The sequence below is a fragment of the Artemia sp. Qi Xiang Cuo genome, chromosome 10, assembly GCF_049724085.1.
Source record: "Artemia sp. Qi Xiang Cuo chromosome 10, ASM4972408v1, whole genome shotgun sequence".
Lineage (NCBI taxonomy): Eukaryota > Metazoa > Arthropoda > Branchiopoda > Anostraca > Artemiidae > Artemia > Artemia sp. Qi Xiang Cuo.
In genome coordinates, this window is record NC_142803.1 from 22,116,850 (window position 1) to 22,132,975 (window position 16,126).

General features: G+C 36.2%; 1 protein-coding gene across 1 annotated transcript in view; it reads left to right on the plus strand.

Annotated features, from left to right (window-relative positions):
- Positions 1 to 16,126, plus strand: part of LOC148947579 (putative RNA-binding protein 19) — a 191,742-nt gene that overhangs the window by 78,345 nt on the left and 97,271 nt on the right. Inside the window, exon 7 of the mRNA XM_089095315.1 lies at positions 448 to 651. Coding sequence (XP_088951441.1) covers positions 448 to 651 — 204 coding nt within the window. The remainder of the gene's footprint in view (positions 1 to 447; positions 652 to 16,126) is intronic.

The window sequence follows — 16,126 nt, forward strand, 5'->3', positions numbered from 1 at the left end:
GCAAACTCTGAGATAGCCAGCTGGTTTGACACGGTTCTAAACCGGTTCGAACCAGGCTAACCCGAAGTCTTATTTTAGTATGGGCATAAAAAAGTGACAAAAATATAGAAAATAAAGGATGAAACAATAGATTTAGACAGTTGAAATAAAATGATTACACCGAATATTTGGATTTTTCATGTTAAAAATCTTATCAGTGTAAGGAAAGGGAGGAAAAAAGATTTTGTATTTTTTATACCTGGGGATTGTAGCATGAAAATCAAAACTGGTTGTATGTCTTTTTTATTGAATATTTTCCGTTATCTTAAGAACCAGATAAATTTGGCTTTTGTCAATGACCTTAGATGTAAAAATGGATTTTTGTACTTACGGTATTCTTTTTTTGGCAGGATACCAAAAAAAGAAGACAATTTCGTTACTTATATGCTTGTTTGTTTTTGTTTCTAGGTGGAAACCGCATCACAGTTACAAAATACGTCAAATCCAAAGAGGAGAGCAATGAGGAGAAAGAGGAAGAATTGCCTGAGTGGAATCAAAAAGAAAAAGAATTAGAAAAAGAGGAAAGTGTTGGGGAATCAGGACGGATTTTTGTCCGTAATCTTTGCTATGATACAACTGAGGATGACCTTCAAAAACTTTTTGGGTCTTATGGTATGTTAAAAACAGAAGCCTTGACAAAAACTATTCAACATCATTCCATTTGGGGTTTTGAGGCTAGACATTGAAAGTGTCTAAGGTGAAGGCATAAGCAATAAGGCATTATGTATCCAACTTATTCCCTTTTTTTTACCATAGGTGTTTTTCTATTGTTACGCTTTGTTTGATAGCCAAATTGATTATTTTGCTAGATTCCATGACTGATAAGAAGATTTATCAGTTGTTTCTTCGACTATTTTGGAGCATAAAACTTCGGCGGATTTATGATTTCACGTAATTTTCTATGCTAAGTGGTTAAGTTACGTCGCTTTAAGTATAATCTTTCACTCTTAAACAAGGTCTTTCACACTAGGCTGACGTAAAAATCCATAACACCATCAAAATAATCGTCTAAGCTCATCTCAATCATCATAAGCAAGCTATTTAAAAATTAAAAATGTGGAATTGAGATTCAAGCTCTGATCAAGCGGTAACGGCTTTCTAGGAAAAGTTTCTCAATTCGTTTTCAAAATCTGTTCATTACCCTTTCAGAAATTACGTTTTGTAACTGCTATTTTCGACTTTTTAATACCATAATCAAAACTTATCTTAAACTTCTAAGACGATTTCGAGTCTACTTAGCACTACCTACGTTACAGACAAAATTTACTCCGCAAGATTAGAAGACTACCTTACTTTAACTGTAACCTTCACGTTGGTTAGGTTCTTTTCCACGTTCAATCGTAATCGTACACTTCGTATTAGACCGTCGTAGTAAAAACTTATGTTACGTTCTAAGTTCTAAGTCGATTTCGAATCTGTGTAGCAATATCTATGTTTCGAAAAAAAAATTCTGCGTAAATTTACATGCCGTAACATAGACTATAAAGTTTTGCAAGGGCGAAAGGTTTTACGGCGTAGTGTGAAAGAACCCTAGACCAAATCTATTTTTTTAAATAAATTTATGACCTTCATATTCTAACTTGGTAACCTACTACTGTAATCAGCACTCGAAGCAATGTTTTTCCTATATTAATTATTTAAATTTTTAAAATGTATTTTTTGAATGAAGGAAAACGTTTTTTTAATAATTTTTTGTTACTGAAATGCCTACGGACAATTTGTTTTACAATATTTTTTTAATTTTAGACTTTAAGCGATTTTTATTTATTTTTTTTTTTCTGCAAGATTAAGGCTGATTGGCCATGTTCTTGTTATTATTAAAAAGTTCATGGTAATGAACTGTAATAAAGGAGAGACTCGGCATAGTAGTAACCGAAGCTCTAAAGACGGAATTTTTACAACAATGTATACATAAAAAAACTGTTTTTTATGCTTATTTGAAACATAAAATTCATTTTTACTCTGGGAAAATTTGCCTGATTCTCGAAAAAAGAGGAAACACTCTAAAAAAGTCAAGCAATATTCATGAAAATTACACCATCAGATTCAGCATATCAGACATCCTTTCTGTAAAGTTGTCTGTGAAAATTTGGAGTTCTGTATTTTATGCCAAAAGAAAGATACTGGATGCATGTTTTTTGTTTTTAAATTTTATTGTTGTTGTTCCCACGGATGGTTATTGTCGAGCAAGTGGTCCTAGAAGGTCGGGAAAGGGCTCATTTGAACGGTCATTGAAAGTTCGAGTATCCTTTTAAGTGACCAAAAAGATAGGAGGGGAACTAGCCATCCTCCCACGCCCCCCCCCCCCTTTTCCAAAGAAATCTGATAAAAATTTCGAGATATTTGCTTGATTAGGCATAGCTGAAAGGGCCAATAATCATGCCTCTGGGGATTTTTTTTTTTATTCAATCGGGTTTAATTAAAACAAATAGAAATAAATAAAAATAAATAAACATCTATATGCAAAAAAACGCACGTTGAGTCCCTTAAAAAAATAACGATTCCTCCTAATCACGCTTTACGCCTCTAGCTTTATTCCTCAACACAACCACATCCCTCAACCATATAAATCACTATCTAAGAGATTCCCCCTTCCTCCCCAAAAGTACAGCTACCTTAACCTTACAAAAAAATAATCAATAAATAAATAATAATAATAATAATAAAAAAAAAAAAAAAAAAAAAAAAAAAAAAAAAAAAAAAAAAACCGAAATAATAATGATAATAATAAAAAAAAAAAAATCTCAATTATTAATAAAGTCTGTTTATTGAACATTGAATAAGATATTTTTTCAGATTATTTTTAAAAGACCCAAGGGAGTTCCTACATCTCAGCTCTTGTGGAAGCATGTTCCACACTTTCGCGCAAATCTGACCGTACTGTAGGTGTTCGTCTCACCAGAAGGTTTGAGGCAGATCTCGTGTTCCTAGTATGTTGTTCCGATACCAACTGGAATAGACTGTGGAATGCTGAAGGAAGTAATTCGAAAAAATTTGAAAACTATAACTGAGCATGATAAAGTGATTCACGGGAAAGAAAATCGTCAATATTTCCGATTATTTTCTGGGCATGTTTGTGCATTGAATCAAGCCTTTTCAGGTGGGATGTAAAGGTTGACTGCCAAATTGACGCACAATATTGTAGAGAGGCTTGATAAGTCCATTATACAGTAGACGAAAGGTTTTTGAGGGAATGTGTCTTTCAGTTTCCTGATAATCCCAAGATTACGGGAGAGCTTCAGCTCTACAGCGTGGATGTGATGTACAAAGGATAAGTTTTCATCAAGGAGTACACCTAGGTACCTGGCATAGCCAGTTTTCGGTCGTCTGATCGTTCCTCGAGAGGTCGTTATTCCTGATCCTTCTGGGCAAAGAGGTGAAATCCTTCAAAAGAAGAGAACTCTAGATTTGTCAACATTTATTATGAAGCAATTGTCATCCATCCAAATGTAAGTTTCTTCTAAGATGACCTCAAATTTACTCTGGAGAGCTGACATGTCGGTGCCACAGGAGGCCATTATAGTGTCATCCGCGAACGCCACAAGTTCATCCGATTCATCATCGTTGCTCGAAATTTCTAGGTCGCAACATAGCTTGCAGCACTGTGAAGTCCTGGAGTTAGGGCTCAGAACGCAACTTAGGTCATCCACATGAACCAGGAATAACAGTGGGCCTAAGATTGAGCCTTGCGGCACACCGAAGTTGACAACGGTGTCATTCAGCGGATCTTCTCCTGTATAAACACGTCGGCTACTAAGGTAAGACCGGAACGCTTTTTTTATGTCAAGAAAAATAGCAGCTGGCACAAGTCCCAGGTCAAGTGCTTTATTAATGAATAGGCTTAGTGATGCCAGGGCATCTTCCGTCGAGTTTCCAGGTCTGAATCCAAATTGGCGTTGGTTAAGGAGTCCCTTAGCTTCCAGAAAAGAGTAAAGTTGGTTCTTCATAGGTTTTTCAAACACTTTGGAAAACACCGAAAGAATAGAGATGGGTCGAAAGTTAGACGGGTCATCTTGAGGGCCATCTTTGCGGAGGAGAACTACTCCTGCCTTCTTGACAAGTAATGGAAACAATCCTGTCTCCAAAGAGAGTTTTACCAAATGTGTTAAAGGTAGTAGTACGGACGGCAATACTGCTTTCAACAGTTTAGTATGGACGTGGTCGAATCCAGAGGCAGATGCTTCCCTCAAGCCTTTGACAATCATCGAAACGTCCGCCGCAGTTACAGGAATGAGTGCCATCGATTTGACACACGCTGGGCCCAAAAATCCTTGTAGGATTTTCTGGGGGTAGCACTGTGTTAGCCGTTTTTTCTCCAATTTTGGCGAAGAAGGTACAAAGAGCTTTTGCAACTTGTGCTGGTTCAGTAAAGGTTTCTCCATCAAGCGTAATTTTGGATGGTAGTTCATGCTGTTGGTTATTCGGTCGTAACACTGAATTGGCTGTCTTCCATACTTTCCTTCAATCCTTCCCACTTTCGGCTAGCCTTTGATTAAAGTAATCTCTTTTAGCTTTTCTGAGAACTGAGCGTAGGCATTTCTTATAAATTTTATAACTCCGCAGGCTAGCTACATTTGGTAGATTACGGTATTCCGCCCAAAGATTATTCTTTTTATTGATGCACCTGAGTAAATATGATATGATGATATGACTCTACATAGCCTCTGGGGAAGTGGTTGTAGTTTCAACAATTTGCCAATTGTTAACAATTTTTTACTTCAGTTTGTAGTGCCAGCTATGATTGAATATCTGATTTGCTGCTAATCTTTTATTAAGGCTTTTAGATGATTATTGATTCGTCTTTCGAAAGAATCAACAGAAAAACTTTTGGGATAACTTTCTGTTAAAGATCATTCTAGATTGAAGCGTAAAGACGATGAAGCTGCTATTTAACTACTCTGTTCTTGGCTTGCCAACATCAAGATAATAGGGCCGATGTGTTTGCCTTCATGTTTGTCTTGTTGGCTAGGCAGTTGACGCAATACGAGGAAGCTCTAGAGAAGGAGGCTTGTAGAAAACATTCATCGAAACATTTGTTATGGGGAACCTGCCCTTTTACTTTATTTTGGATCTTTTGGATTAGTGCAAGAAACGTTTTTGGAGAGCCAGTATACAGCGGGCATCCATACTCAGTAATGGGTCTGATGCATGACTTGCAAAGTGGGATGATGGAGCGAAGCAGTTGAAGGTTTTTTGCAGCTAAGAGTTATCCACAGCTTTCTTTCTCAGGAGGTTCTTACCCGATCGAAGTAGTTATTCCAAGAGAGGTTCGTTGAGAAGTGGTTTCCAACGAGACGGATTTTGTTGACTTTCTTTATAGCTTCGTTCTAGAAGATGAAGTTGGGGCGTATGCCTGGTACTTTTCATCGGGAGATCATCAGCTCTTTTGTTTTTCATGCATTGAATCTGACCATCAAGTGATCAGACCACCTTTCAATTTCCAAAAGATCTGTCTACAGTGGCGGGGAGACTTTGACAGGGACTCCATTTTTTGTAATGATTAAATATGTAGTGGTGTTATTGGCAAAGTGACGCATAGGGCTTGCAAGGTTATCTCCCATGTCGTATAAGTGAAGAATGAAAAGTGTAGATCTACCCTGGGGTGCCCCTGCCTTTATTGGATATTTGAGGGAGGTGGATTTGTCAAGAGAAAACCCACAATGAACGATCAGAAAGAAAGCTTTCAATCACCTTTAACAGTCGTCTTCTGACACCATAAGTGTAAATTTTTTTCAGAAGGCCACGGCGCCATACTCAGTCGAAAGCATCAGTAATGACAAATGATAATAGCCTGATGTTGTATCTTTTTGCCAGAAGTTCCATCCACTCCTGGTACTGGGCCATTAATCAGCGAAGCGTTGAATGCTTCCAGTGGAATCCATGTTTGTGGTCACAGAAAAGTTTATTTGACTCCAGATACTGATAAAGTGAATGATTTGAAACCTTTTCGAAAATTTTACCAATGCAGATGAGGAGGCTGATTGGCCTATATGAGCCTTCTCTCATTGTATCGCCTTCTGGTTTAGGCATAGGAATGAAATTGGCAGATTTCCATTTATGTGGATCGGTTCTAGAGAAAAAACACGGCCGGAAAAGTGATGACAAAAGTCCAACCAAGACCTTGAGGGTGAAATAGTTCACGTGATCAAGAAGAGTATCGGCTCGATGAGGGAAATCGGGAACTTTTTTACCGTTATCTTCCTGATTTGAGAATTTGGCAGACGCCTTGGCAAGAGCCTCAGTCTTTGCCTGAGGGTTTTGGACAGTAATCCCATTGCGAATTTTTAGGGAAGGAATTGAAATTCCTTTAGGTGACGGTAATGTATCATTGACAACCCTCCACCAGCTCTTGGCAGAGGCATTTTGCAGCTTTGAATGGAATTTTTCTTTGTACTGCACCCGTGATTGCCGAATTGTGTGAACTTTGTCATTACGGATTTTTCTTATATCAAATCTGTCCTTTTCGCTTGTTGAGAGTAGCCATCGCTTGTGTATCTTTTGTTTTGCTCTGATAGCTCTTTGCAGTTAATATTGAACAAAGGTTTGTCCTTCCTTGATACCTGGATCCGATGGGATGGGATGTAACTGCGATACATTCGATCTGCGCCTGATGGCACCTTTCTGCGGCTTTCTTGAGACCTTCATGGAGGAGGATTGCTGAGAAGCAAGTGAATATCCTTATCCATCCTAATCTCCCCTCACGTACTGCCGGATTTGTCGCCCGTGCTTTATAGAGGGGAGCAATATGAAGATTTCTACGTGCAAGAGCGGCTACATGATCACTTGTGAATGTTTGAGTGTCAACCTTAAAGGAATCCAGTTGATCCGTAAGAAATAGATCAAGACAAGATAATCCGTTTGGGTTATGACAGATATTGAATTCAACCAGTTGTTCAAGCCCATACAAAAGGGATAGATTATGCAAGTTTAACCGCTCCTTATAAATGTTTTTGCTACGGAGTCATATGCTATGATGGACTTTGCAATCTCCATGAAGAGTAAGGGCCAACTTTGCGTATTCACCCCGAATGTAATCAAGGGAAATTTCAAGGTAGCTACTGATCTGGAAGGTTAGGGGGTTATAGTCCCAATGATCGCAAACTTATTTGAAAGGGTCACCCTAACCCATATAGTTTCTTTACCTGCTGAGTTTGGGAGTTTCAGACATGAGTATGGCATGTGATCCTGTATATAAAGGAAACACTTCTCCTCCTCCTCTTCCATATTTTGCACCATCAGTGTGTACTCGGTCTCGTCTAAGGTGCGTGCACCCCTGTATGGCAACCTCTGCTCTGTATCTTATGGTCGAGATTCGTCTCAATAATGCACATAATATATGGTTTTATGGAGCTCATCAAATATAGGAGCTGCTCAAATATAGTTTGGAGACCTCGTACATTGCATTGGGTTACCAGTAAATAAGTCCGAATGGATTGTCCATGGATGTGCGAAAGATCATTGACGAGTGGTCAGTTTGGTCCGAGGCTGGTTTCCCAAAAAATGACAAATGACTCCAAACAGCTAAAGAAAAAGGCATAGAACAAGAACCAGCAAAAATAATAAAGAATTGCAAGCAAAAGTGTTGCACAGCGAAATCGTTGGTCAGAAGATAATACAAAATTACAATCGACTGAAGGAACGTGTTAGTTTAACGTGTACGAGTCTGTGAAGAAACAGGAAGAAGTAATTGGTTTCTATTATCTGTGACACGTGCAAAATTACACAAGATGACAAATGCCTCTGAACATCTAAAGAAAAAGAAATCGAACAAGAAACGGGAAAAACCACATTGAACTGCAAATGAAAATGTGACTTAAAAAGAAAGAATAACACAGTAATTAATGAATCCGAACAGGTAAAACAAAAGGCATGGAAAAATGTTCGAGGTAATGACGTACAAAAATGAAGCGCAACTAGATCTTCGCCTAGAAGGCATGTGACAGCAAGCATCACAACATATCCCAAATGAAAATAATGGACAGAGTTTTGCGGTTGGAAGGATTTTGACAGGGATGATCACGTGGAATAGTAAAAGAAATAAGCGGTTAGAAGAAAAGCAACAGGAAGAATCACAACTATTCCCAGGAGAAAACGAATCCTACAAAATGGATTCTTTAATGCATTAACAGGAAAGAGGAATTTAATTCACGCCAAACTTTCTTAACTCAATTGAATTTGCTAATTTGACATCTCAGGACTTAATTTAAAGAATAACGCGATAATTATACTAATGCATAATTAGAGAATGGCTGACTGACCGTATTTCAAACAATAGGCTATACGAAAAATATGGTTCAATACCGCTCTCTAAGGCTATAATGAAAGAAAGGTTGAGGTGGCTAGGGCACGTTGTGCGGATGAAGGATGACAGATTGCCGAAGATTGTTCTTTTCGGCCAACCATCTAGGGCTAAACGGAAAGCAGTTCGTCCCCGTCTGGGGTGGGAGGACGTCATAAAGAAAGATTTAAAGGAATGGGAACTTCGTGGGCGGGTGTAAAAAGGGAGGCTTTGAATAGATTGGGGTGGAGGAGGAGCGTGCGTAGCTGTGTTGGCCTCTGGCGGCTTGGTGCTGCGGTGAGTTGTTAGTAGTAGTAGTAGTATTAAAATATATACAAGCCTGTCGGGGCCCGGAGTCCCGGTGCTATATATTGTCGTGCACAGTTGCTCGCTTAAAAAGAGTAGATATGATTCAATATGAAAACATGAACTCCTTTGGATGATAACTTTTCCTTCGGGTCTATAAGGCAAAAGCTGACAAAATTAAACCTAAGAAATGTTATCCGTGTCAATAAATAGCAATATCACAACGGAAACGTAAGGCTTTTTTGTAAGTTTTTCGGATACTCTGTACGTTGCATTGAAAGTATTATGTAAAAGGCTCAAGGACGCTACTTCACAAATAATTGAATTTTTTTTTAATCTTCTCGAAGATAATGGGGATAGTATGCGTCCCGGTACTCTTATATATGTGAAAAAAATTGCGCAAAATAACTTTTCTCTTTTCGAGATGTTTTTCTTTTGCTGTTTTAATAGAAATTATCTTTCTTTCCTACTCTCTCAAATTCCCCCCTTTCACAATTTTCCATTTCTTTTTTCAAAGTCCAATTCCTTTTTTCCACAAATTCCCACTTCCACTTTCACAAATATCATACATAATATACACTGAGATAGTTTGGAATCTTTCTTATGATGTTTACGTTATCATGGTAGCAGCAATGGCTGCAACCGAGTAAAGATGAACTGTGGCCAATACTAACCGAAAACTTGAAAATGAAGCGAAAACTTAACCGAACTTAAAACTGAACTTAAACCAAACTTAAAGATGAACCGACTAACCGAAAACTTAAATTTAAAATTTTACGTGAGAAAAAAATAGCGATATCACCTCGATTCATGAATAGTAACTAATACTTCGATTAGTCTTAATAGTAAAATGTTATTTAGAAAATAATTTACATGAATTTGAAAAGAGCCTGATACCTCTTAAAAATGCTGTCGAATCGATACGAAAGGTACACCGTTCGAATTGTCATTGTCAAAGACCTATGTAGAACAATTACAGCCCCAATTTTAACAACAATGAAATAAATTTTTTTCATGGGTTAGTACTGACTGGTTGGCAATAATTGATTCTGAGAGAACGTTAACGACGCTTCATAATTTTTTTCCATGACGTTAATGACAGGTTTATCTTGTACACAAAAATATAATTGAACTGATACAAGGATTAGAAAACCCTAAATTTCATAAAGATTCACAGGTAAACCAGCAATTTTCTGTTCTTTCTAAAGAACAAGTTTCCTTAAGAACATTTTTTTTCTTAAAAACAAAAATTTTCTAAGAAATTTTGGAAGTGAAGTCGAAGGAACTGAATCCTAATTTCATACCGTACGGCTTTATGTTGGAAGTAAGTTTGAAAGCATGGAAAAAAAAATCTGACAAGAATTTGGTAAAAAGATATATTTGTGTCACTGTCTTTTCTATTCTTTTTGTGGGGGAAACTGGATGCTTTTTCTTCTTCCTTTTCCGCCAGTATTTGGTCGATCTATCTTCTGCCAATCTGTCAATCGCAGTCTGTCTGGGAACTTCGGCTCTGCTTGTAGTAGTAACTTTTTTTCTGGTTATGCTTATGGACCCTGGCACAGTTACAAAAGCACAAACTGGTGCAGTTGAAGTGGATGGTGAACCTCCCTTTAAAACAATCGATTTAAATGGTGTCGCCGTTCAAGTAAAATGGTGTCGCAAATGTAGCTTTTACAGGCCTCCAAGATGCTCTCATTGCAGTGTTTGTAATAAATGTGTTGATACACTGGATCACCACTGTAAGATCTTAAACAAGTGTATTGGACGACGAAACTATCGGATTTTTGTCTTATTTCTTTCGTCATTGGCAATATATACGACTACATGTTTTAGTTTTTGCTTACTATATGCTCTCAATCACCTAGAAGATTTCATTGAAGTGACGATGATAGTATCTATAGGTTTAATAGGGATTATAGTGGTTCAAGTTATACCCCTGTATTCATTCTTGGGATTTCATATATTCCTCGTAGTCACAGGAAGAACATCACATGAGCACTTGACCGGAAAGTATAGGAATCGAGTAAACCCTTTTGATAAAGGATGCTGGAAGAATTGCTCTTCTTTTTTCAGTTGTGGTTACCGAACTGTTGTAGTGCCCAGAAGTTTTGCAGAATCATCCACAACAACCCTGTTTACCATGGACAGACAAGAATTATTTTAAAGAAAAGCGAACACCAGAGTCATCTATTACCTATAGATGCACCTCCCAGTTAGATGCATATAGACTACCCACTTCATCGATGTTCTCATAGGCACGTTTCAGAGTTTCCGCCATTTTGCAGTCGTCTATTGCAAGTTCCGAGTGTCAAATCCTTCATTGTGTTATCATTAGCATCAGCATCATTATCATTAGCATCAGCATTGATGAGCATCAGCATGAGCATAGCATGATCATCAGCATCAGATTGTCAATTGATTTGAAGTCTTCTTTTTCTTCTTTGAAAAGGAAGTCTTCTGAAGACTTGTTTCTTCTTTGAATCATGAACATATCCAAGTTGCAGTTCAACATCTAGTTGAGCAACATCTAGTTGAGCGTCAACATCTAGTTGTATAAGCTTTGGAAAATCCGGATTTTTGAAATATCAGGAAAGCTGATTTTAATGTGTCTAATTGAGGTGGATGTCGCGTCAGCAAAATTGCTCAGAACAGAAAAAAAAAAAAGTCAATATAAACAAAATATTAAAAATAGACAAAAATATGTTAAGCAACAGGAAACAAAAGGGGAGAAAGGGTAAGACGGGGAAGTAACAAGTAATAAGTGAGAAATGATGGGAGCGAAAAACCTAGAAGCTTTTGTCACAGATGCCGTTGATGATGTACGTCGGTGAAATTGTTCGAATTCCCAAACAGACGAAACGCGAAGTTTGACGGTGATGTCAGAAAAGATCGGAGAAAATGAACTGAAAACGGGTGTTAGTCAAGGTGTATGTCGAGACGCACTAGCTTTAGCTTTTGATAGACCATACAAACTGCAGTCACTACAGTAACTGGTAGTTTGAAAGCAGTTTTCTCAATTTTTTTGTGTGAGCGGGGGGGGGGGGGGCTAGTGTGAGATCAGGATTGGACGTGGACGTAGGGGTTTTTTCGAAAGATGTAAACTAAAAAAAACCTGCAAATTTGGCGCTAGGATAACAAATGTGTGAGAGCTGAAAACCTGAGCTGCTGAATTATGCGAACAGAGAGAGGTGGCGTCATGCTCTATTTGTGAAAGCCAAAGGCCCCAAGCAGCTGATTCTAGCAAGTGGAGATATGTGACAAGAACAGCATTTGTGCTGTCCGATTTTCCTCGTTGTTCAAGGTGGGGGGCCGTAACTTTTCTGAATGGGGTTTTCAATCTTCAGATTTAGAATCTTGCTTTAAAGCCGAAGATTTGGCTTTAAAGCAAGATTCTAAGTCTGAAGATTTTACTTCAGCCCTTTTAGAACATATTTTAAATTTTCCAGGCCATTTTATATTGTTCGAGAATGTCTCTTTGATTTCTAGGGATCGGGGTTTAAAGCCAAATTTTCGTGAAACTCTTGAAATAAAAAAATCTTATTCAAGAATATTGCTTTGAATCGGCATACAGATGAATTTGGGCTGAACTCTATCTATGATGATTTATTAAAATCTGACAGAGTAAAGTTCAATTCACCCAATGTAGTTGACCTCTGTCCAAATGTTATACCCATGTTATACCCAAATACTATGGGTTGAACTTCTTTCTTCACTAGATTGCAGCGATCGCTGCCACCTTGATAACGGCATGCTTAGATCGCCTATGCAATTGTTATATTTGCATGTCGGAAACTTCGTTGAATTTTTATACCGATAGTTTTCAGGCTGAGTTTTCGTCATCTTGGTTGCAATGGTAGCTGCAGCCTAGTAGGATGAACCACGACCCATAGTAACCAAGAATAAAAAAACGTCTTTAAAATAATAAGTTAAAAAAGCCCTGGAAAAGCTGTAACATCAAATCTAAAATTTTAGCTTAGTGACATGCCAAAAGTCTCAAATTGGGTACGTGATTAAAGTAGAGGCTATTATAATAATTCAGTTAAGCACCGGATTTGTAATTGAAAAAACGACAACGTTCCACAGAACGTTGTGTTTTTGTAAAAAGCAAGAAAATAATCTAAAAGTCACAAAAGTCAATACAAATAAGTCGTCATAAGCTTTCTATTGCATAATTAAACATATCTTGGTAACGAACTGTAAGTAAGGAGCAACTCGGCCCAATAGTAAGCAAAACTCTAAAAAAAAGGAATTTTGATACCAACTTTTGCGTCAATAGAATTGGCTTTTTATACTGATTCCAAATATATAAAATTTATTAAGTTTAGTATTACCCATCGAAAGCTACGAGCCTGCGAAGATTTGCTTGAATTTCGAAAAAGCGGGGAAAACCCCCAAAAAATTCAAGTGATCTTTATGAAAATCCATCATCTTCAGATTTCATCCATTAAATTCAGTATATCTGAGTCCCCTAAGCGGTTTCAAGCTCTTATATATAAAAAACGTGTAATATTATATTTTTGCTCAAGAAAGATCATGGATGCGTGTTTATTTGTTTGTTTTTTTCCCCTGGGTTTTTGTATCGAACCAATAGTCCTGGAAGGTCGGGAGAGGGCTCATTCGAACGTAAATTTAAAGTTACTTTGCCGCTTTTAAGTGACCGAAAAGATTGGAAAGCGTCTAGTCCCCCTCCCACGCCCCTTTTTTTCTTAAAGGCATTTGATCAAAGTTTTGGGATAACCATTTGGTTCAGCATAGTTGAAAGGTCCAATAACTATGCCTATGTCTATGACATGATCTCCCACGGCCCCTGAAAGAACTGTGAGCTATGGAATTTGCCAATAGTTTACATATAGTGTTTAATATTGGAAATATACGGAAATTTTTGGGGAGAACTTTCTACGGGGGGGGGGGGTCCATAGGGATACTTTTTTGGGAAAGGAAGTTTCTGGGAAGAATTTTCCTGTAGAATTTTTCATAGGAGGTGGGGGATTTATTGGTATGATTTGAAAAACTGTCAGAAATTAATAAAAAAAACTATGTTTTCAATTGAAAGTAAGAAGCAACATTAAAACTTAAAATTGACATAAATAATGTCGTCTATGAGGAGGCTGCCCCTTCCTCATCTCTTGATTTTTCCGGTAAAGTTTGACTTTTCAGCCTAATTCTATAAGAACAACTTCTGAAATACAAGAGCAGTTGAACTTGAATGAGAATTGTTTTTAAAAATAGAGAGACAAATCTCAAAATGAAGAAAACAAACAGGACCACGGCCAGTAGAAGGAAAAGACAAACTAAAACAGTAGATGCAAAGAATAAAATATAAAAACTAAAAGAATAAGAGAAAAAATCTAATAGAATAAGAGATAAAATCTAAAAGAATCAAAGATAAAATCTAAAACAAGCAAAGATAAAAAGTAAAACAATCAAAGATAAAATGTAATAGAATCAGAGATCCAATCTCATAGAAGCAAAGATAAAATGTAAAAGAAGCAAATATAAAATGTAAAAGAAGCAAAGATAAAATCTAAAAGAAGCAAAGATAAAATCTAAAAGAAGCAGAGATAAAATCTAAAAGAAGCAAAGATAAAATCTAAAAGAAGCAAAGATAAAATCTAAAAGAAGCAACGATAAAATCTAAAAGAAGCAAAGATAAAATCTAAAATAAGAAAAATAAAATCTAAAAGAATCAAAGATAAAATCTAAAAGAAGCAAAGATAAAATCTAAAAGAAGCAAAGATAAAATCTAAAAGAAGCAAAGACAAAATCTAAAAGAAGCAAAGATAAAATCTAAAATAAGCAAATATAAAATATAAAAGAATAAAATATAAAATCTAAAAGAAGCAAAGATAAAATCTAAAAGAAGCAAATATAAAATCTAAAAGAAGCAAAGATAAAATCTAAAAGAAGAAAAGATAAAATGTAAAAGAAGCAAAGATAAAATATAAAAGAAGCAAAGATAAAATCTAAAAGAAGCAAAGATAAAATCTTAAAGAAGCAAAGAAAAAATCTAAAAGAAGCAAAGATAAAATCTAAAAGAAGCAAAGATAAAATATAAAAGAAGCAAAGATAAAATCTAAAAGAAGAAAAGATAAAATCTAAAAGAAGCAAATATAAAATATAAAAGAAGCAAATATAAAATCTAAAAGAAGCAAAGATAAAATCTAAAAGAATCAAATATAAAATCTAAAAGAAGAAAATATAAAATCTTAAAGAAGAAAATATAAAATATAAAAGAAGCAAATAAAAAAACAAAAAGAATCAAAGATAAAATCTAAAATAAGCAAAGATAAAATCTAAAAGAAGCAAAGATAAAATCTAAAAGAATCAAATATAAAATCTAAAAGAATCAAATATAAAATCTAAAAGAAGCAAAGATAAAATCTAAAAGAAGCAAAGATAAAATATAAAATAATAAAAGATAAAATCTAAAAAAACCTAAAATTAAACAAATATAAAACCGAGAAAAAAACCGAGCACAACAGAAGATAAATAGATTTTCTTCAGTGAGAAAACTGAAGCGACTGGATAAAAATCAAAGAAAATGAAATTGATTATTTTGTTGCGACATAATCTTTTTGTTTGCTTCCACTGCTGCAATTCTCCTTGATCTTACATTTAAACTAGTCCCTGGTGATCTCCTAAAACATTACTACCCTCATAAGCTTTTATAATGTTATAAATCAAGGCAATATTTTAAATTATCTTTATCTCTACTTATTGAAAGATTAGCAAGAATACGTTTTTTTTTATTTCAATGGCTTCCCTGGCCCACTGTGTCAAGTCTCTATCGTTACCATAGGCTGTGTCATCGTCAAATTGTACGTAATGATCAGGGCGGTGGAAATTTACTAAATTTTAGAGCTTTGTCTACTGAGTTACGATACTCAATAAATCGTTCAACAAGCTGTTGGTGCGTTCAACCCATGTAAAACCTTCCATAAGAAAGAAAAATATTATAAACACCACTCAAGACCGTATCCAGGGGGAGGGGGAGTTTACCCCCCTCCCCTCCCGAAATCTTTATCTGACTCGTAAAAACTTAACAAAAATGGATATAAACACAATTATTGCGCGTTATTTGAGTTTTTTGTACCCCCTCCGAAAAAATCATTGTGTAAAACATCCCCCGAAAATAAATCTTTGATACGACCCTGGCACCACTACCCAAATTGCCACGAGTCCAATCCTTCCTGTAAGTTTTTTTTACCTAGACCAGGTACATAGGGTAAAGAAATATAGCTTTTTGTCAGATTCAATTCGGAAGACTATGAAACTAATTTTATTATTATGTTTAATGTGTCTATTTTCTGTTGATTCGTTTATGATAACCACTACAAAATAAGATCTTTTAAATACAGTAATTCTGAATCAAGATATTCCTGGGAAAAAACTCTAATAACCCTGTCAACTAAAGCGGCGTGTACATGCGTGTCTAGCTAGAATCCCATGTCTAGACAGGTGTCTGGCCAGACATCAATGTCTAGACAACTACCGTTCACAAGT